The 23,733-nt window shown below is 41.8% G+C and overlaps 2 protein-coding genes and 1 pseudogene across 2 annotated transcripts in view; 2 read left to right on the top strand and 1 right to left on the bottom strand.

Annotated features, from left to right (window-relative positions):
* kdm6ba (lysine (K)-specific demethylase 6B, a) overlaps window positions 1–23,579 on the bottom strand; it is a 107,715-nt gene extending 84,136 nt beyond the window's left edge. The window contains exons 1-3 of the mRNA XM_020642778.3: window positions 23,082–23,579; window positions 18,503–18,628; window positions 18,120–18,150 (exon numbers count right to left, since the gene is read on the bottom strand). The gene's annotated coding sequence lies outside the window, so the exon portion shown is untranslated. The remainder of the gene's footprint in view (window positions 1–18,119; window positions 18,151–18,502; window positions 18,629–23,081) is intronic.
* LOC136176984 (trichohyalin-like) lies at window positions 12,422–14,106 on the top strand. The gene has a single exon (XM_065950705.1). The coding sequence runs from the start codon at window positions 12,734–12,736 to the stop codon at window positions 13,808–13,810; it is 1,077 nt and encodes a 358-aa protein (XP_065806777.1). The 5' UTR covers window positions 12,422–12,733; the 3' UTR covers window positions 13,811–14,106.
* LOC109990590 (uncharacterized) lies at window positions 14,072–17,457 on the top strand (annotated as a pseudogene).
* Window positions 23,580–23,733: the final 154 nt, after the last annotated feature.

Raw genomic sequence — 23,733 nt, 5'->3', positions numbered from 1 at the left:
TGGTTGGGGTGGGGAGAGGAGAGGAGAGCAAGGAGGGAGGAGGGGGGAAGGAGTCAATGAGGGCAAAGGCAGAGTGAGCAGCAGGAAAGAAAGGATGAGAGAAGAGAGAGAGAAGAGAGAGAGGGAGAGAGAGAGAGAGAGAGGAGAGAGGGGGAGAGAGAGAGTAGAGAGAGAGAGAGAGAGAGAGAGAACCCACTTTGTTCCAAGCTACTCCCCCTAGCAACAGTCCTGGCTCAGCCTCTGTCTCATTGGCCAGCTAACAGCATGCATCACAATCCCATGCATGGCTCCTCAACCAATCAGGGGCTTCCTTGCAACTCTGCATTTTGGATTTCATTTTCACCATGGCAACACAACCCTGCTCTTGGTCCTGGATTTGGCCTATCTACTAAACACATGTTCAAACGCACACACACACACACACACACACACACACACACACACACACACACACACACACACACACACACACACACACACACACACACACACACACACACACACACACTGCTGTATATACAGTACAAGTTGACTTACCCTTGATGAGTTTGCACAGAGGCAATTGGACTAAAAGCATCAGAGCTATAAACAAAAGTCACATGGCAGACAATCTGACTGAAACAGCTAACAGCGCTGCATCTGCACACCTGACAATGTGAAGTAACAAAGTGTGTGTGTCTTGGTGTTACACACTGTGGAGAACACTGAAGAGCTAAGATAAGAGTTCACACAGACACACAGAAACACTCTGTAAACTCTTGGATCTGTACTATCTGATGCTCACATTGAGGAGCAGAGACACACTGTTCCTCTCTGTGTTTGTCAGCACATGACAGATGAAAGAACCCTACAGTCCACCCTCCCTTCCTCACATACACCCTCAAGGTTGGAGAGATCAATGATCAAAGAAGAAGAAAGCATTGTGCATACACTTTACACAGCAGCCTGTGTCATCAGTGTGTGAACGGGTGTAAAAGCACTGAGAAGTCAGAAAACTAGAAAAGTGCTACATAAGCTAAATTCCATTTACCATTTACACACACAATCAGGAATTTGTTTCTTATAGATACTAGGGGAGCTGTATAAAGGCTTGAAGGAGAAGAGGGAGAGTATCACAGATATGAAGAGAGGAGGAGAAACAGAAAGAAATGAGGTAGAGAGATATATGAGACAGCAGCTCCTCTCTGCAAACACACACGATGAATGAGTCTGCTGCCTACAGAGCCAGCATGTGTAGGTTCACCACACAGGAGTGTGTGTGTGTCTCTGCTTGGGAGTGTGTGTAACTACAGACATCTGGGCCACTGTGGTAATGACTACACTGGAGGTTGATATCCAGTATCCCCTTCCCCTCCCACGAGATGAAACACAACTATCACACCTTAAAAAAAGAAGCCAGGGTCAGTTGTTAAACTGAACAGCAGAGAGTCCCTTTAGGTTTGTATACTACCAACAGCAATTAGTCAGCCAATTACCCCAGGGTCTAATTATAACTGCCAACTATAGGAAGACTTTGGGAGGGGCAATAATGGGCTCTTAAGGTAGCTGGTGTTTATCTAAGTGATCAATTATTAGTATGATCTCAGGGAAAGGTCAGCACCTCACATCCTGAAACAGTCATTTCTGCTCTGCAGCGGTTCATTGGCACAAAAGAAACCAAGAGCTTTAATTCTATTAGCATTTTTTGAGGTACAAATTTGGATGCCGTCACAGAAGCTACTTAGCAGGCAATGAATTTAAAGAGCCAGACATTCCTAAAGACTTAAGTTATATTTGTCATGGCTTTTATTTTGTAATCAAAAACAAACTTATATTTGCACGTTGGCTAGCAAAGTTTATTTTTTTACTCAAGAATAGAATGTCACTCCTTGAGTTGAGCTCAAGCTTTAGGGGAAACGGTTACATCACTGAATCCAGAATAGGTTATCCAATATGTGTGTGTGTGTGTGTGTGTGTGTGTGTGTGTGTGTGTGTGTGTGTGTGTGTGTGTGTGTGTGTGTGTGTGTGTGTGTGTGTGTGTGTGCTGCAGAAGCTCCTCTAATCAAGTTATCTGTGATAAAAGGAGTGGCAGCTGGCTTTCCAGGAATATACTCTCCTACATGAACCACACACACACACACACACACACACACACACACACACACACACACACACACACACACTGAGACAAGCTTATTGAGACATTCATGTGTTTATCTGCTAGCAGCTCTGTGAGAAACATAGGTAGGCCAGTAGGAGAGTGTCTGCTCCTCTTGTTTGATCAAATACAGAATACTTCCAGTCTGTTTTGAACTCTTTGATCTCTGAACTCAAAGACCTTTGTCAGAGAGTGATCATGTGTTAATTGGTTCTGAAGACATGAGATACATTTCTCAGCAACCTTGATAGTAAAACTATTTTTGGAAACAGGTGACAGGAAACAGTTTAACCTACTCCCTCCACCATGCTGTTTCAAAAGACAATGTGCTACATTACTCTTTTTTTAAGATTTATTTTGGGGCTTTTTGTGCATTTATTGGCGAGACAGGACAGTGGATAGAGTAGCAAATCAGGGAGAGAGAGGAGAATGACATGCAGGAAAGGAGCCACATGCTGGATTTGAGCCCGGGCCGCCTGCCTGGAGGACCACGGCCTCCATACATGGGGCGCACTACCAGCGCCCCGCTACATTATTCTAAAGCACTAAAGTCTTGTTTGTAAATTAACATGCATTTAAAGTTAATGCTCCTTTTATTCAATATATTTAATGTCATCATAGAAGAAATATGATTTGTATCAAGAATAGGTTGTTTTCAATATATGTCTTATCTTACATAGAAACTTGCATACGGTTTTATCAACAACATCTTATATATCAGATACTTTACTTTTCAGGAAGCTAAGGTTCTAGTGAGAGAGATCGTTATTGATTTTCTGACTAAAATGTCTTTTTTTTTTCTGTATAAATGTCTCATGCTTCATGGGAATGAGCTGTCTGAAAAAAGATTACGTAAACGTCAACATGTTATCGTGAAAAATGTGTTTTTATCATGTACAAATACAAAGCTTGCTTGCTTTGAAATGATAATATCAGGTTATGTGACTGTATCATCTTTAAAATACCTTGGATTCTGAAATGTAGATACGCTGTCTATCAAGCTACATATTCAACAACTAGTAAAGAAGCTAACGTTTCGGCTACGGTTTCGATGATGATGTTTTATATTTGAATCTTCTTAATCCTTTAAATCTTTGAATACTGTATATCATGGTGCGTTGAGGTTCATAAATCTTAGGGCCCTGACTCATTGCATGATCTATGCATCAAGGTTGACTGACTTGCATTGTCTATTCATAGACCAAATCAATGGTATGTCTTTATTTATAAGGCTATACTTGTACTTACTGTAATTGTATTCATACGGCTGGGTAACATACATGGGCGGCTGTGGCTCAGTTGGTAGAGTTGTCGCCTCAACCAGAAGGTTGAGGGTTCAATCCCCAGCTGAGCAACATGTCCTGCTTCTTCAGTGGTGTTGTATGAATGGATTACATCTGATGGATGATACTACATAGTGATCTCTACCATCAGTGTATGAATGGGTGGCTGTGACATGTGGTGTAAAAGCGCTTTGAGTAGTTGGAAGACTACTCAATTATACGCTATATGCTATATAAGCTCAAGTACCATTCATAAAAAAGGTCCTGGAAATCACAGTCTCATTTTTGCAAACCCAGTCACAAAAGGTATCTTTCTTACACGTTCCCTATTGCCTCTTGAAATGGGGAAACGGAGACCTGGAAACTGAGCCATTGTATTCAGTTACAACGCTACTGGAGCCATAAAGACAGGTATGTAGGGTCTTTTATTAACCCTTAATAAGAGTGTGTGTGTGTGTATGTGTGTGAGAGACAGCCTGTAATACTATAGTTGTTTCTTTAGTGTAGACACTAAGCAACATTTACGTTTATTTTGTCAATAATTAAAGCGTGTAATTTTATTTCTAACAACTTTAAATGTTCTATATATTTATTCTTATTGATCCAGGTACTTCACCAATGCAGAAACCTCACGAAAGGCAAGGGATGCATTACTGACAGAGGTCAGGAAGATGGAAGAAGTGATGAGGAGGAACAGAGGAGGAGCCTCAGAGCCAGCAGAGAGGACCTCATCAGCCTCAGAGCCAGCAGAGAAGATACCTCGGATGGAGGCTGCAAGCCAGAGCAAACTTCGAAGCATTTTTGATGAAATCCTGGAGGAAAGCACATCTGTGGCCACAAGTGTAGGTATTGAAGTGCAGACCTACTTAGGTGAGCCAACTATTCTGCGTTCGGACAATCTACTGCTGTACTGTAAAGTTTACCAACTTCCTGACGGTCACAGCAACTACATTTCTCTGTGCACCTTCAACAAGTGTGGAGAGCGAAAGGCTCTTCAGCACAGCCTCCATTATTATCGATGAAAGGAGGAGCAGGCTGGCGGCTGAGAAGGCCGAAATGTTCATCTTTTTGAAGAAGAACATGCCCCTCATGTTGAAGTGACCTAACTTGTGTCACATAAGGACTGTAACATCAAGTGGTTGTGACAGTTTAAAGGTCAGGCAGCTACTGCTATGTTTTGTCATCTTAAGGGAAAACCAAATATTTTAGTTTACCTTACAATTATCATTTCAGATTGTGTTTGTAATGAATGTGATTGTAATTGTGTTTTTACTAGTTCTTCATTTTATACTAGTACATACAACATACAACTAAGGTTGTATGTGAAAAAAGAAACAGAGCTGGCACTGTTTTTTTTTCCGTTTTTTTTTCATTTTCTACCTTTAGATTTTTTATTTATTTGTTTTTTCAGTGCAGCTAATTAGATATCAGGTGTAACAGCCTAGAGTTTCTCTTGTGAGTGCCTGTAATGTTTAAGTACTGTGTTCCACTGTACCTTTTCTATTTGTGATGCTATTATTTATTTTAAGTTATAGTTATTTAAGTTACGATCTACATTGCAATTTAGTGGGAGTGGCCTGCGGTGCTGTGCATTCTGGGATTTGGTGTCTTTCATCCACGAGCTAAAAAGACACTTTCTGCCTTTTCTCGGCCAAGAAGGCACCAACTTCAATATGTATTTCACATTTTTACATATATGACCCAATGTCAATACAGATTCATGTTTCAACAGGTGAAGTATCCCTTTAAAACTGCCTGCCTTCTCTAATCCAAACAAATCTGGATCATTCAGGACCAGAATCTAAAGTTAGAAGGAGTTACTGGCTGCTGCATTGTTGTCAGAGAAGCCAGCACTTCAACATAGCATGTTTCCTTAATGACTGATCATATAGTAAGATACCTTTTTGATTTAATTCAGTAAATATCTTAGAGATTGGTCCTTTAGAGCAGTGATTCTCAAAGTGGGGTCTACGAACCATAGCTTGAGGGTCTGCGAAATATTTGTGAATTGTTTGACATAAGAATATGAGTAATGTAAATCTTCTTTGATAAGGCTTAATGTGTGTTTTGAAACACTGTTAAATACACTCTGTGGTTTGTTCAGAGCTTCCTGCCAGTGATTTGGATAAGGAGCAAATAATTCATCAAGTTAAATCACTAACTGAAAGTAAGTTTTATAATACATGACAACATTTCTAATTTCATCGCAAGACTATGTCACTCTTGCGATGTTCATTTTCTCAAAGTTAATAAAATGAATTACTTGTAAAGTATAAATGTAGCCTAATTCTATCGTTGGAAAGTACCGGTACTGCATAATAATACATAGTATTAACATTTGCTTATCAGCGTTACGATAATGAGGGGGTCCTTGGAAAAATGTCTCACCTGAAAGGGGTCCATGGTCTAAAAAAGTTTGAGAAGCCCTGCTTTAGAGTTTGCAAACCAATGTATTTCCTGTTGGTGCACTTTTTGCAGATTATGAACTTATTCACATTAGTGCACACAATTAATGATCAACTTCTAAGAGGAGCTAAAGAATAATCTCTATAGGGATTATTCTTTTTAAAATATAACTGTTCAGACATACATCATGCGCCCAACAGCGCCCAAAAAAAACAATGCTGACACTCCAGCAGATCAAATGCACAGCCTTCACTCGTACTGCTTTTTCAAAAGTCAAGTAAGAACATGTAGAAATAAAAAGCTTCAAGGTGTAGTCTCATATCAGATCTATAGGATCTGTCTCTACTCTCTCCTGTCTCACCCTCTTCTCTCCTCTTTCCCTCTGCTGGCCTCTCACACACAAAGGCTGGGGGAGGCAGAGGAGGAGGGGGAGGGGGGGGGAGAGGCAGGCACAAAAGGCTGGGAGCTGTAGGCTTGCCCTGGGAGGGAGAGGGATGGCAAGGGGGTGGATGGGGGGTAACAGGGGGTCAAAGGGGGGCCACAGGGTGTAGATGGATGGGGGTGGGTAGAAACCTGAGAATCAGAAAGCCAGAATAGTAGAAAGATGGAGAGCAATAGAAGAAAGGGAAGCTCCACGGGTGAGCACAAGAAAGCTAACAGGTTTAGCATATTTTTAGAAATAAAGCAGCCAGTTTGTAAAATGCTCAGTCACTATCTGCTAAAGCCTGAGTAAGCATTCAAGACACACACATCCACATCTTTAGCCCCCTTTAAGCACAGATCAGCTATTCAGAGTAGCAACAACAGCTGAACCTAAATAATAACACAAACTCTGAGGGTGGCGATGCACAAGCAGTTAAATGCCTGAAGGAAACATTTTTTAGAACGACAAATGTGTCTACACCTGCTGCTGTTTTGGAGCAGCTTTCTTGACAATTGCAATTCTCTAAATAAAATAATTGTCTATTGCAGAACAACTGAAGGCTATTTGAGTCCAGCTAACTATGTGGGAGTGAATGTGTAAGCTACACCACTTGGCCAGCAGAGTGCACATGGTTGAAGTCATAGCTAAGGTGACAGGTTTCCTCTAAAAAATTTATTTTTATTAGATACATCTGCAGTGCGGTTTAACCCAAACCTAAGTTTCAAGACTTACCTTCATAAACATTTTGAAAGCCTTATCAACATCACATCACAAATCTTACCCGATTAGACTACACACAATCACCATCTTGACTTACTTTGTCAGTTATTGTAGTCTGTATGACTCAAGCTCTATTTTGTTGACGAGCTAGACAACTTCTGTTCTTCTGTCAAATGTGTCATTTGAACAAACAGCAAATACTACAACCTGCTTCAATCCATCGGCTTACATTATATCAACACTCTGCACCTGCAAGTACCAAATAAAACATGCACGGGTAGTTTGTATTAGTCTTCTAAATAATGCAAAGCAACCACTTTTGCACCACTACAAATCTTTTCCACACGTACTTTCAAAATAAAAAAAAAGATTCAATTTAATAAGTGAGTAAGAACTTTAAAATGTAAAGGTTCTGTTCACAATATTACTGGAATAATGTGTTACTCTTCACCTTTACATATGACAGGTATTATAGATTAGTTTTGGTAGTTTTGGTGAATCACATTAAAAGCAAAATGCCAAACATCACTTCCTAACTTCCTACCCTCCAGAGTTTTATATACTGATGCAACACCTCCTGTCCCCAACTTATTCCCTTGACCTGCTTAAATTAACAACATCACACTCTTCTTTATAACCTTTCATAGGGCTTTAAGATGTTCCTGATTAAAACACTTCAATGTTATGATAAAGTTTTTAGAGTATATACACTAGAAGTATTAAAAGACACACTGGTGGATATGCCGACACACACACCTTTCAAAATTACACACACAAATACTTGAGTAACACAGGCCACACGCACAGTGAAGGACAGCAGGCATGTTGAGCATCCTCCACTTTGCAAACTCTTGTCTTCCCCACACACACAAACACAAGAGACAAGCACGCACACACACAAACCCAATGCCCTCTTTTGCAGCAAACTTATATAATCAGAGAGGCCGAGGAGCTCTCGTCTCTTTTTCATCATATCTTTCCATTCCTCTTATCTTCAGCTCTTACTCTGTTCTTATTCAGTAAAGCACTCTTTACATAGGCACAGTGTTTCTCTCTCTCCCAGTTGCTGTTTAAACTGATTGCATAAATGTGAGTGTTAAAAGTTTAAACAGGGAGAATGTGGTAATACGCCCTCACAGATCTGCAGGAGGCGAGTGATATCAGCTCCACCTCTCCTTCCTCCCTTGTGACACTCCTCCCTCAATGACACGGCTGATGATGACAGAGGAGGAGGACGATGAAGAGGTGTTTTCCTCCCGCCTTTTATTTCCTGTCCACCTCCTCACCCACTGCTTCCTGCACTCCTCCCCCTGGAAATCCTGAGTCAGCTCTCCCTGCCTCCCTTCCTAAATCCTTTTTTTCTTCTTTGAACCAAACATACTTTTCTTTTCTTTGATTCCGTGTCCTTTTATCTCAGGGTATGACATTTGTAAAAAAAAAAAATATGGTTAGGTGTTGGGCAGCAGGAAAACAAGGGAATAACATTTATGTCATTTGAAATATGCTCACTCTTTTATCACTGCTGTGACAAAGTTTATATTGAACGATAACTAGAAATGTCTTACAGTAGAAACCCCTGAATGTTCTGGAAGCATACTTTTCTTTTTTTTTTTGCTTTTACAGGGTGTGGCAAATGTGGCTGGCACATGGATTGGAGTTCTTAGAAGGAAGAAAAGGAGAAGTTGGAGGATGCTGACAAAGCAGATGGAAAAAGTTATCCTAAATTGTACTCCCCCTGCACTGAGCATGCTCAATCTGTCTATTGCTTGTATCTAAGAAAACATTAAAAACATTAAAAGCTCTTTCTCCTCTACACACCAATGACTGCACCTCAGGGGCCCCTTCACAACCACCTGGAGATAAACTTGCTCAAGACTAGAAAAGTGTCCATACACTCCCACCCTCACCATACTTAACTGCACCTCCAGGTTCCTGGGATCCATTCTCCCAGGACTTGAAGTGGACCTCCCTTATATCCACACATTCAGGAAAAAGGCCCAGCAGAGGATGTACTTCCTGTGTCAGCTCAGGAAGTTTAACCAGCCTTAGGAACTGCTGATCTAGTTCTACACCGCAACAACGATAACAGTCTTGTTTGCATCTGCCACCAAACAGGACAAAGTGCAATTTATCATGATCTGTAATCCCATCAGAATAAAGTCAGTGACATTATAGACAGCCAAGAGGAAAAATAAAACTACAAACAAACAAAAAAGGTCTGTGACTATCTAAAAAAAAGTAAAAAAGTTATCATCAAGTCTAGGCTACAGCCGACGGCCAACCACCACGTTCACTCTGCGCAAGAGCGGAAATAACTCTCCATGCCAGCAGGGGACGGTAGTCTGTAAAGGTCAATCCAAAGAGGGGACACTGGAAGAGGACGAGGACAGATGAAGAATGTGGATATAAAAACCATTGTTATGATTTGAGAAGACCATTTTCACACCGCTGTCGCACACCACTCGTAATATAGGTACTTATCAATAAATCAATAATAATGATAAAAAGTTGAAGTCGTTAACTTGCTTTTGTCACTTCTGTATTTCTTCTCACGCACTGATTTGCTTAGCTCAATGGAGTGATTCCTCTCACCAACCGCCAACTGAACATGTGAATCGAGCAAAAAAAGGATGCCTATTTTTGGCCGTTTCCACATGTTGAATGGGTGTGAGCCGTTGCCTGCACGGTTGGGGGAAGAAATCTCTCTGATTGGCTGCTCAGCTAAGCGAAACATGAGAGCCAGTGCACGAGAAGAAATACAAAAGCTGTTCTTCTCTTCTTGTTCCACTAATAAAAGAACAAGGGCTGACAACACCAGCGCCATCTTCACTTTTTTATCCGACATTATTCTCTATTAGTATTTCATATATTATGAGTGTTGAGCGACAGTGGTGAGAAAATGGTTTTCTTGTATCACAACAACGGTTTATTGCTCGTCTCTTCCGGTTTCCCCTTTTTGGAATGACCTTTACAGACTACCGCCCCCTGCTGGCACGGAGAGTTATTTCCTCTAACGCATGCGCAGAACGTACGTGGTGGTTGGCCGCCGGCTGCAGTCTTTGCGGTGTGTTCTAGTAAAACTTTTTGGCTAAGACAAAAGGCGTCATGCGCCGGCACCAAAGCCGGCCTTCGTCACCACTCATTCTTTGCAGTCGGCTTGGTGTGTCAGGGCCTTTAGCCCAACGTGAAGTCAAAGGACAGCCATTGAGGTTTCCCCTCTCACATTGAAGAGATTTCAATAACCTTGGTCTCTTCTCGGGCACCAGAGTACCACCTGAATGGTTACCGGTTCAGGTTGGACCAAATTATGGAATTTGGTTTGGTTGCTAGAGAGGTGCCAGCTCACGACATCAAAAACGACTCAAAGGACCCCTTCCTAAACTCCCTCATCCAATTTTACATTGGCAGAAAGGCGCCTACCCTGCCTTAACAACAGAGCTCTCAGCTGCTAGCTAGACTCTTCACATCTGTGTCGCCCTGTAGTGGAATACATAACCACATGGATTCAATCTGCAGTGTCCCTTTGCTGTGAAAGCTAAAGACCCAGCTCTTTCATGAACAGCTAGGCACTGAGGCGTTTTCACACCTAACCTGTTTGCTTATGTCCATACAAACTCCAGTCTGTTAGTGAAGTTAGTGTGGTTCGTTTGGTGTGAAAGCTGGCTATCTGACCCTGATGAGGACCAAACAACCTGCACCAAGACCACTTGAAACCCCGCTTTTCTGACTGTGGTGCTATTTCTTTGTAGCAAGAACATGAACCGACCTCAATCCGACCTCTCTATTGACAGCCAATCTTTGGAACAGTTTCGCTGGATGAGCAGGTGCTTTTTCAGAAGACGAACGTGCGCCCTCTCCTAAACTGTCTTGATAGTCCGTTTGAGACTCGGGTACATCAACATATTATTTTTAAGCTGCAGTCGGCCTCCTTTTCATACTGTGTGGTTTGCCCACAGTGGTAAATTCAAAGAATATAAAGACTGATGACCAGAGCAAACATCAGTCTGTGTAGTCCATTTTGAATTTGGAAAGTAAGTGTGAGCAGCAACACCCTAACAATGTAACAAATGGTCTATGATTCAGACCAGAGCAAACAAACTACAGGTGTGAAAATACCCTTAATGATTTCGATGCAGCTGATGACGCCTATGATGATGATATTTATGATGAATCATGGATGTAGTTGATGCTGATAAGAATATTGATCATGATAATGATGATATAAATGTGATAGCTGATGGTCTTCTTGATGATGATAAAAAACTCTACCTTTACATCCTCGGATTTGCCTCTGTGCACAGCCTGTCGGCATCTGTGTCTGATCTAACTTGAGGTTGTTTGTTGGCACTTAGTGATGTTGTTTCCTCCTGTGTAGATCCCTACTTGTTGCACTTACGCTCAGATGTGGATTACTTTTAACTAAAATGTCTGGTAAATAAAATTGTAACATTGTAAAAAATGTAATGCACCTATTGAGAGGACACATTTTTTTTGTAAATCTTCCATTTATCTAAAGGCTTTCTATGCCAAACCAATCTCTTTAGTAGTATTGTATTTCTTCCATTACTAACATCTACAGGACAATATACGAAAGCCTATTGGCTCCTTGTGCAGTTGAACATATGCCACTCATCTACCATGTTTTTAACTAGATCCCTGTCACAATAAATCCTCTGACAAAACTGGTCCCAGGTGCAGCATATGGAATTACTTAACTAACAACCAGCCGACATCAAAACCCTGGTGTATAGGGTTGTGCCAAGCTGTGCAAGTCAAGTATGGTGACATCATCACAGCTTAAGATTTACTGTTAGTACTGAAGTAGATTTTATAACCTAACACTAAAGGGAATGCAATGAAATATGTTGTGAATTTGATTTAAACTTAAAACATTTCTGGTACATACAGTATTAAGCCTCATAGCAGTTGACCACCAACAGTACTAACCTCTTGCAAAATAGCTGGAATTTATCTCTGTTGCATTGTGTGAAAAAAACCTCCAAGCTGTTAAGATTGTTGAAGAAATATACTATGAGACTCTAATCAATCAATCATTATTTGTAAAGCGTCAATTCATAACAAGTGTTATCTCGAGACACTTTACAAAATATCATATGGGATAATATGCAGACAGGATTTATACTCCTCGCGCTCCTGTTGTCCACACTTCCTTGCCCCTAAGGTATGGTCGGAACATGAATGAGGACGCCGATGCTTGTGGGGACAACACAGTCCGATGGTGGTGGCTGGGCTTAAGGTGGCGGTTGACAATAGCTACTTCTGTCAGCTGCAACAAATGCCTCTTTGTTCCGTTTTTGTATTATCATAATGTCAAAATTACTTATGAGATATGTTTTAATGAAAGCTAAACAAATAGGCTTTCGTTAGGACTCGTAACGTACGACAACCAGACTCAGTCGGCTCACAATCACGAGTTAACATGGTAACTCTTTTAAATGTAACACCGGCACGGACTTTGCTGTTTCTAGCGATATTTAGTGTCCCGTGTGCTGTTTAAGTATTGCAAGTGCCCAAACTTTATCTTAATATCTTAGTTTTCTATGGTTGTCAGGTTGTCATGTTGTAGACGTGTCGTTTATAGGAGATGTTAAATTAAAAGCCTGTGCTGCAGTTCTACAGGGTTTCATCGATACGCTTGGTGAAGATGTTAAACTCTTTAATACGGAGAGGGAAAGCTGCAAGAAGAAAAATAAGAGAGCCAGGTTTTGTGATGAGTCGACAAGACAAGGATCCAAGAAAGAAATGGATGTAGAGGAGCAGCAAGTTCCCACTAATAAAGACACTCAAATCACACAGCTAAAAGCTGAGGAGATGGAAGCTGCAAAGAAAATGCCAAAGAAACTTCTTCAAGAAGCGTATGTGCAGCTGAAAGTGGATCATCTAATCAGCAAGGGGAAGTTGAAGAAGAGGGGAGAGGACATTGTAGTCCAAGAACAGCAGGGGATCAAAGAGTGTGAAAGGGAGGTTCCCACTGAGAGACAGCAGGCTGACATCCTTCACCCTGACCTTGTGGAGGAAATCCAGTCCCTGGAGGACAAGGTGTTGGAGGACCAAGAAGTGATCTCCAAACTGAGAGCTGAAGAAGACGCCCTCCGTCAAAAGGAGAGGGATCTAATGGAAGAGCAGGAGACTCAGCTGAGCCTCATGAGACTGCTTCAGAAGGAGAACAAGGAGCTCATAGAGGAACATCAAGTCAGCCAGGAGAAGCTTGCTGTTGAGCTCCAGCTGGAAAGAGAGAAGAACAAGTTTCTTGAAGAAGAAATGGAGAGCCTCCAAAACTCTCACAATAAGCTCCACCAAAGTTATGAGAAGGAAGTTGTAACTGTCCAACATCAGGCTGACATCCTGCAAAGTGAACTTGTAAAGGAGGTCCAGTCTAATGCAGACAGGGCGATGGTGGACCATCAAGTTATTATGAACTTGACAGCTGAACAGAAAGCCCTGCGTATAAAGATGGCAGAGGCGATGCAGATCAAGAAGGAAAAAGCTTTGGAGGAGGCATTTTATATCAGAGAGCTTGAGGAAGTTAAAGCTCAGCTCAGTCTCCAGACCTCGCTCAACCTTGAGCTTTCCAATGAGCTCAAGGCTGAGCGAGAGAAAAACATGGAAACAGCCTTTCTGGAACTCCAGGAGGAGGTTGAAGACTCAGAGGACAACAACAATAATGAGACTCCCATGGCTGATGTGTTAACCCAAGAACTCCAGGAAGAGGCTGAGGTCCCAGCAAACGAGAAGCCTTCACACTGGAAAAGGTTCAGACACTATATTGGACTGAGGAAACCAAAGAGTTGGAAGAAGATAAAGGAGCTCACCACCTAATACGTCTGACTCCTCCTCACATCCCCAATAACTCAACTCCTTTCCTCTCCTCTCCCATCCCCTTCCCTCTCCTCACACCCAAACCCTATCACCCTTCCCCATCCTTGTGGGTTTTTCCACAGGTTGCTCCGGTTTGTCCCACAAATCCGATAACTGCAAAAAAATAAATATTATGAATTGAATATTAAGAACTGGTTCCAACAAGTTATTTAAGAATTCTGTTGTCAAATGTAGGAACTTGTAAATTTGATATACTTTAATAATGCTGCTAGGGAAGAAGACCTAGGTCCCTATAGACCTTTGATAGAGCCCCCAGGACCCACCACTGACTTCAAGAGCGAGGAGCCCAGGTGGAAGGAGGTTCAGGAGGTCGTCAAGGCAGCCAGAGCCAGTTCAGCCCCTGGACCAAGTGGAGTGCCTTACAAAGTGTACAAGAGGTGTCCCAGACTCCTTCACCGGCTGTGGAAGATCCTGAGGGTTAAATGGAGGATGGGAAAGGTAGCCCAATAATGGAGGTTGGCAAAAAGTGTCTGGATTCCCCCTCAGCGTTGAGGGGAAGATATTCTTCGCCATCCGTCGGTTGACAGAGCTCCTCCAGAAGAATCAATACATTGACACCTCTGTACAGAAGGTTGGAATCCCAAAGGTTCCAGGATGCCTCAAGCATACAGGTGTGGTCACGCAGTTGATCAGAGAGGCAAGAGAAGGGAAGGGAGACCTAGCAGTGCTGTGGCTCGACCTCACCAATGCTTATGGATCCATTCTCCATAAGCTGGTGGAAACAGCACTGGATCGGCACCATGTCCCAGGTAAAATCAGGGACCTCATCTTGAACTATTAGTTTAGTTAAGAGTTTCAAGCTGAGAGTCACCTCTGGGACAGTCACATCCGAGTGGCATCGGCTGGAGAAAGGGATCATCACTGATCACAGTGATGATCCCTATGCCTTGGCTATGAACATGCTGGTCACGTCAGCCGAAGTCGAGTATAGAGGTCCACTCACCAAGTCTGGAGTCAGCCAGCCCCCCATCAAAGCCTTTATGGACGACCTGACAGTTACAACGACGTCAGTGCCGGGGTGACGATGGATCATTCAGGGCTTGGAGAAGATCATCACCTGGGCTCGGATGTGTTTCAAGCTTGCAAAATATAGGTCCCTGGTGCTCAAGAGAGGGATGGTGACAGACAAGTTCCGCTTCACTCTGGACAGCACCCAGATTCCATCGGCCACTGAGAAACCCATCAAGAGCCTCGGCAAGACCTTTGATTATACCCTGAAGGACTCTGCATCCATCAAGGCCACAAATCGGGAGCTGGAGGCGTGGCTGACAGCAGTGGACAAATCGGGTCTGCCTGGTAAATTCAAGGCCTAGATTTACCAGTACAGGGTTCTCCCCCGGATTCTGTGGCCCCTGCTAGTTTACGAGGTCCCATTAACAACAGTAGAGGGCTTCGAGAGGAGGATCAGTCGTTACCTCTGTAGATGGCTGGGCCTGCCACGAAGCCAAAGCAGCATCACTCTGTACGGGCAGAAGAACAAACTGAAGCTCCCCATTAGCAGCCTGAATGAAGAGTTTATGGTTACCCATGCAAGAGAGGTGCTGCAATACAGGGAATCTAGTGACCCGAAAGTCTCCCAGGCTGGCATCATAGTCAGGACTGGGAGGAATGGAGGGCGCAGGAAGCAGTCAAGCAGGCGGAGTCACGCTTGCGTCACAGTGTGCTGGTCGGCCCAGTGGCATCTGGACGAGCAGGGCTTGGTAGCGTTCCAACCACGCGCTACGACAAAGCCCTGGGCAAAGACAGATGCCTACTGGTCCAAGAGGAGATGAGAGCTGGTGTGGACGAACTGCGTGCTAGCCAGATGGTGGGGATGCGACAGCAAGGCGCATGGATGAAATGGGAACAAGCAGTGGGCCGCAAGATCTCCTGGTCCGAGCTTTGGCACGCTGAGCCTTACCGAATCAAGTTCCTGATTGCATCCGTCTATGATGTCTTACCCAGCCCATCCAACCTCTTCTGATGGGGCAAGGTGGACACACCATCATGTCCTCTGTGTCTCAGAAGAGGAACACTAGAGCATATCCTCAGCTGTTGCCCAAAAGCCCTGGGAGAAGGACGCTACACTTGGCGCCACAACCAGGTGCTGAAGATGATAGCAGAAGCCATCTTCACCAGCATCACCCGGAACAAGCCTCTCCAACCAGCAAGGCAGGCGATTGCTTTCATCCAGGCAGGGGAGAAGCCCAAGCACCAGCCAAGGGGGGCAGTGGGACTCCTTGGGACTGCACCGGACTGGCAGATTAAGGCCGACCTAGAGAAGCAGCTCAGATTCCCAGAGCACATTGTGGAAACCAACCTGAGACCAGACATAGTTCTGTTCTCAGATTCAATAAAACAGGTGGTCCTACTGGAGCTGACAGTCCCCTGGGAAGAGATAACACGATCTGTGGGGTCATCTACTATCAGACCTCCATTTAAAGAAGTGGTTTGTCCAGTTGGTTTCAGCTAGTTTTCAGTTTGTTTGTTTTTTATGCACAATTTGACACCAAGAGATATTAAAGAGGAAAACAGGAAACATTTTAATCATATTAAGAGAGAATCTCACTAAGCAAACATTCGTTGGTCTTGAAACTCAACGCTAAAGAGATTAAAATTTGTGCAAAAAAGAATATGATATAATCTTAGAAAGTCATGAAGAATCAGTGTTTAAGTCCAAAGCTCAATGACATATCTAAATGAGCAAATACAAAGCTCTACATGTGTTGGCTTTCCCAGATTCCACGAAAGCAGCAGCTTTCAGGACTGTCTTCTGAGCACATTATTTCAGGAAACTCAGGAAATAACTGTAACAGACGCCAAGCAGGCAGGTTAAGAGTAATGGGCCCAGCAAACGAAAAGCAAACATTACCACTCGCAGCACTTAATCATAAAATAACTGCTGGGACAAACTGAGCATCACAAATTGTTTAATTCGGCTCTCAGGTGTTTGAATCTAAATTGTATCCACACTGAAAATCACCTGTGAGCTGTCATTGGCTGGGGGAAAGTCACCTGCTCCCCACCCAGAAACATCCCCTGTCAACCAAAAAATCCAAATGCAGACAGAGGACAGAGTCTCTGCAGACACAATCACAATCATTTGAAATATCAAATCACAGCCACTCTGAGAGGAGAATAGAGCTCAACAGTGACCGCCCACTTTTTCAGTGGCTCTGGTTCTTATACGCTGGTCACACCCAAGGTGTGTGAGACTCTGCAGGGTCCTGGGAGAGGCTGCGTAAATGTGTGTGTAATAAGGTTTATCTTCGTCCACATCTATAGGGGCTCTTCAGCTTAATCTGGGGGATGTTGTGATATATGTCTGTGATGACGTGTAGTGCATACAGTGCAGTGGGGAGTGATATGATAACAATGAACTCACCATGTAGCAATGTTGTATGCCTGTTTCAGCATAAATCATTATTTGTTTCTTCTACCCTCTGGTTGTATTTTCTCTGTCACCAAATAATACTTGCAGACTGTGCACGCCACGTTCTGTCAGTGCCATAGTTTTGCTCCGTCCTAAGAAACGCACTCTACCCCACTGGGTCTGTTGATGAGTGTGAGCAGAGCACAGCTATGAGCACCTGTATTCACAGGCTCACCATCCATCCATCCATCCATCCATCCATCCATCCACCCACCCATCCATCCATCCATCCATCCACCTACCCATCCATCCATCCATCCATCCATATATCCATGCACCCACCCATCCATCCATCCATCCACCCACCCATCCATCCATCCACCCATCCATAACTTTTTCAGCCAATTTGAATGATGGAAAACACATACAGAACTGCACCAATTTGCTTTACCCAAGACAAGACGTTAAGAATAATAGAGCTATAAAAACAAGCCATAGTCAAAATGTTAAACCCAGAGATTGGAATCACTCATTGTTTTATTTGAGTTTGTTCTTTCAGATCGAAAAGGAGACATGCTCCCTCAGGTATGCTGTCTTTATTAAGATAGAAAATCTAGAAGAGAGGGTCCAGTTATTTGAACCCACATTGGAAAGAATTGATATGCCTCTCTCTCAAGAGCTTAATAACTGCACATTGAAATACACAGAGTCAGAAACGGCACATACATAACTCCTTTGCTGGATATCTCAGCAATTCAAACATTTCATTGTTCTGAAAGACGTTCAGACAAACAAATCTCCTACAGACAAAACAGGACTGACACACATCCTGACATAACAAGAAAGCCATCACATTCCCATGTGCCTCAGAGGCAGGTCAAAGGTCAAACTTCTTACCTGGGCAAGTTGATGCTTGCAGGTGTCTCCCCTGCAGAAAAAAACCCAGAATGTAAACAGTTGGTCTGATTTGGGTTAGTCCACATTAAGGCTTGCTGTCATTTTATAGTTGTAGATCAGTTTGGGAAATTCTTGTAGATGTGAGTGAATTGTGATGTTGACTATGTTACAATTATATTCAAAACATTCACTTTAATCTGAGTAAATCCATATGGTTTAGTTTAGTTAGTGTAACTGTTCAGTTAACACAACACCATGATGAAATGTGATTGGATCAGTAACTCATCATGTTCCTTATTAAAGAAGTGACCGCTGCATATGAAGACAGCTCTTCAAATTAAATAATCATGCATTAAAGTTTGAGTTGGCTATGTCTAACTTACCACAACTAAGAGGTGGCAGCCGTGTTATCCTTAGTGGGACTGAACAGTCCATGTTGACTTCAGTCAGGTGCTGGTGGTTCCTCAAACACAGCACTACAGTGCTTATCCATGTTCCTCACTCCCTCACTATGAATGAGAAACATTATACAGTTAAGTCATGAGAGACAGAAACATTAGCTCCATCAAACAAAAGAGTTACATTATAAATCTACAATCTATTTGGAAAAGCACTGAGATCATAGTAAGTGAGTATCTTGGTCCACACCTTCATAGAATATTGTTGTTTCTGTTGCCCAGATCTGGACAATTTTTCAAATATAAATATGGACTAAAAGTTGCCATTACACCACTGCACTGTGGGAAATGAGCAGATATTGTATGTGTTATTTATCCATGTGTGGTCATGCACTTAATGATGTAAATATAGTTATCCTTCCTCATCTGACATTCACCTATGCACTCTGCCTTCATGTAAATACAGGAAAAATAAATATCTGCCTATAGCAAATGACTCCATCTGTTACATAATGACATCATTTATTGTCACGTTAATTAGCATCTTCTGCACTTCTCACCACTGCACTATTATCTTATGTAGTCTTGTAGTACTGAGTTTGTTTTTTTATACTTTGATATTTAATGTTATACTTTTGTACATTGAGAGCACAGTTTATGGAAGTCAAATTCCTTGTATGTGTGACTGTGAGCACATACAAAGCAGATTCTGACTCTGGTGTTCACAAAAAGAAAACACACTGACCAGGCGTGAGCTGTGTATGCGTCGCCGCCTACGGGAGAATACGCACAACTGCGCTTCAGCAGTTTGTGAAGTTGATGTAACTTTGTTCACTTGAACAGTCAGGTTGGTACTGGCTGCACTGACTTAAATAGTCCTTTGTGACTTTTATCTTGTCAACAGACCTGTTAATGGTTAATTGATTGGACTTATACTTTCAAACGTTTTCTGACCAATCAAAGCACCTCACACTACCACCTGTCCATACTTATGTCCAAAGTGCCTAAATGCCAGACAAAACCTATTCCTTTCACATGCATTACTCCACTGCAGGAAATGCACTTTGGGGTTCAGTATCTAACCCAAAGACACTTTGACATTTGACTGCAGGGAACTGGGGGTCAAACCACAACCTCTGGACTCTACCACTCAGCCACAGCTGCCCCTACTGCTTATATAATCGATATAACCAAGCTTCACAGTGGCATGTTTAGCTATAGGATTCCTACAGTTTGTGACTTTTTCAAACCTTTGGGAAACATTTCTAAAGGTTATCAAAAGATTTATAAAAAAAATACTTAAAAACCCACAGAAAATCCTTTGAACAATGTTTTTTAAAATAAACTCTTAAGGTGAAGAGGGTTTTTAAACACCTTCTTTAAGTTCTATACTGCCCTACAAAGGCATTTTATTCTAAAATGAGATTTTTGGAACATTACAGATATGATTTATCATGTGGACAAATATCTTGAGAAACCAAGGCAGAGTCCTGCAACTTCAGTTAAGGTTCTTTGTATCACTCAAACGGAGCTAAGGTGTTAATATCTGTCATAAAGCACTTCTGACACACAGTATGACTAAAGAACTGACAGAGTGTTGGTTGTGTAATTTAACCATGGCCCATTGCTCTGGAGGGAAAATGTTGATGTGGATAGTTTTGAAACACAGACACCGAGATCAATGAGAGAACTTTTATAAAAAAACTTGATATATATATATATATAACTCTCCTCTATCTAAGATCATTTATTCTTGTGTGACTTTTATTAACTATTAGAAAACGTACACACAACATCATCAACAAACTTTTAGGCCCTGTATGTTTTATCTGAAAACATTTACAGATAGGTTACCTTGGCATTACAAAATCAGTTTCAAACTGTAAGGAATATGAAGAGAAATGGTTCAATTCAATATTACAATGGGTTATAAAATAGGTCCTTTGTGACCTTCAAATGCACATTATTTTGTTCTCATTTACATTCAGTTGTACTTATATGATTACACTGAATTGTACCATGATCACTAGATTTCATGATTATCATATACTGATTTGACAGATATATATATATATATATATATATTATTTTATTTATATATAGTGATCAGCAACCATGTGAGCTATCAAATGAAAGTTAATGCCATTTGCCTTGGCATGAACCCTTATTATTGTACAGGCAATCCAAAGGCAGAGTACCTTAACTTCCAAATAAGGGGTCAAAGGTCAAGTTTGAGCTCAAGATTTCTATGTAGATAAATAACCTCTTAAAAAGAATTTCCAATATTCTGCCTGCAACTAATTTGTCTGGACAACAAGAAGACTTAAAAGTCATTTTTCTCAGTTTAACATTCTGACCAGTTAAGGTCTTTTGTCTTTGTAGGGCAGTAAAGGTTCTTTAAAGTTTGTTTACTTCAGGGAACTTTAAGGGAATGTTCCCTAAATCTTTTGGGTATGTTCTGTAATGTTCCTTTCTAATGTTTTTGTCCAATGATGCCAGTAGGCAAATAACCATCTAGTCTATTCCACATGTCTTTAGGGCTGTTTCTCTCACACAAACCATGAACTCTTGATAACCTTTTCTGCACAGTGGCAAAGGTTCTGAAACATTACATTAAGAAAAAAGTGATTCATATTCAGAAACAACTCTCTCACTCCCGTCGTCAGAGTTCAGGCCAGCTTTAAATCGCTCTCTTTTTTTTTTACGTCACCCCTCCCTCACTCCAACACATAAATAATAAACTGTTATTAGAGCATCAACAAATTCAAATTTTAAAACATATTATATAAAAAGTTATGCATTCTTTTGTATCACTGAAATATATCAGGGTAGCCTTTCCTCAGTCAAGCAGTGACTCGCTCACTTACATTAGTTATGTTGTGATAATGAAGCATGGTGTTTAATATTAATGAAGAGAGATTATGGTTGTGTGGTGAGTAGGTTGACAAGTTTAAGACCACTATACCCCAGGTAATAAGTGGAACAGTAAAGATAATTCACTGTCAGGAGGAAAAGATTTTCCTTCTTACTTATATTAATAAATAGCAGGTAAAACCCAGAGGTTCATTTAAGTACAGGTATTTTATTCTTGGTGAGAAAATGTGAGGCTGCAAAGTAATTTTATTAGTGATGAAAATATCCAGATAATGAACTTTGGTAAAATCAGTAATTATATAAGTAAAAGTCCTGCATTCAAAACTGTTTAATAAAAGGCTTTAATGTGTTGGCATTAACATACAGCTCAACGAGGAGAATGATCCTGAACTGCTTTCAAAATAACATAAAAACAATAAATTTAAATTTGTAATAATAGCCTACATGAAGCCGACAAACTGAATACTTTTCTATCTTTCTTCTCCTTACAAACTATATTGTGGTGTAAAACACGTGTGACTAAACGTTGTTATTATTGTTAGCCAAAGAAAATTCCACACAAAATATTTCTTGGTCAGAAGTGAGTGTTTGAGCAGGAGGATTGGACAGAAACTCTAAGTGTCACATTTTTTTAAGGCGTTGAGCACCCCTAAAGTTCTGATCCTAAAACCACCCCTGGTTGGCAGGATTTCTTCAAACATCATGATGTGGCTGACAGGGTTTTAAAACATGTAGCTTACCCCCCTCCACCCTCAGACCCAATAAGAGGAATCCAGGAATAGGTGGGGAGGTAACCTACATGACCTCCAAGATCCTCTTAACACCAACAGCCTGTTGAACTACTTCAGAGCAAAACCCGGAATCCCAGTCTCATAAACAGCAGGCTATTCATTATCCTGGATCGCCATCCAGTGGCGACATGAGAAAAGTGCATGAAGGACAGCAGGCAGAGGGGTGGAGACAGGAAAATTCTAGGCAAGAAAATTCAAACGCTCTTCCTGGAAATAGTAGAGAACCCGCCACAACTTCACCACATGACATTTCAGAAAGAAAATACGACACTTCTCCCTCTAACATCAGAGTCCACCCTGGTGTTATTCAATAAACCATTATGAACCCCCCACACTCTACAAATCAGCGTTTCCTACTCGCTTCATGTGCATTTACAAGCATTTCACTAAAATGAACCAAATCCGATTGCGACATCAACTCGAGACTTACCTTCCCGTAAACTATTCCATCCTTCCCGTAAAAACATGACATCACCAAAAACCAGCTCCAGTGGCCTCTTGCGTTTGAGAAAACAGACAAAACAAAATCGGCTGTAGAAATGAAATGCTGCAATGTTTCAACTTGTCGCCTTTATTCTCAATAAAGTAAAGGCTGAATGATAATTTATTTAAAATATGATGTGATGATCTTCGTCGTCATAATACGGTCACATCTACACACACGTTTCTTCATCATGATGAGTTTCGAAGACACACATCTCGTGTACAGATCAGACGCGTGCAGTGGGCTTGTATTGTCACAGTAAAAATGTGGATCGTGTCCTCCTTTATTACAGGATAATGATCCTGTAGTTTGGGTCGTGTTCAATGGAGTCTCATTGGCTCTCCTACAATTAGGTAACAGGCTGTATCACATGTTAGTGTGTATGCATGATAGTTATACAATGAGTTATACTTACCCTCTGTGTGCAGTGTGCCGACTCTCTCTCTCTCTCTGTGCAAACTGTTTCAGTAGAAAATATGAAAAGCAGTCCATCTCCTCACCCAGCCACAGATGACGCAGCCCACTAAAAGCCCTCTCCTACAAACATTTCACCCTGTTCAGAATCCATATCGTGTTCAGATGTAAATGTCGACACGGGGAGCCCTGAACACGAAGATAGATCCCAGTCCACAAAATATGGATGTGATCGCCCATGGGCAAGGCATGACGGAGAGACTCATCACAGATCCTGCATCTCTGCACAGTCATATCACCTTTCTAAATGATTGCACAGCTCGTTTCCTCCTCCGATATCCAATCTGCTTTTAAAAAAAAATCGCAAGCCCCCCTTGCCTCCATGGCAGCAGGGGTTGCGATGGACACGGATTTCCTGATCATCCAAAAACGCCACTGATATCCATTTCCTAGGCTGGATTAGTCCACGCTGCGATCAGATCAGGCAGTCCTTAAAGAAAGTGCGCAGTTTTTATTCCATTGAAACGGACACTCTTTCCCTTTGGTCCCTCTTGAATGGCTCTTTCCCTTCCTCCTCCCCCTCCCCTCTCTCTCTCTCTCTCTCTCTTCCCTCATGCAGGTTTATTTTCGGTGGAAGAATCTTGGACATTTAC

Source organism: Labrus bergylta, chromosome 22 (genome assembly GCF_963930695.1).
Source record: "Labrus bergylta chromosome 22, fLabBer1.1, whole genome shotgun sequence".
Taxonomy (NCBI): Eukaryota; Metazoa; Chordata; class Actinopteri; order Labriformes; family Labridae; genus Labrus; species Labrus bergylta.
Note: the sequence above shows the minus strand (reverse complement) of the source record. Positions and strands in the feature narration are given on the sequence as shown.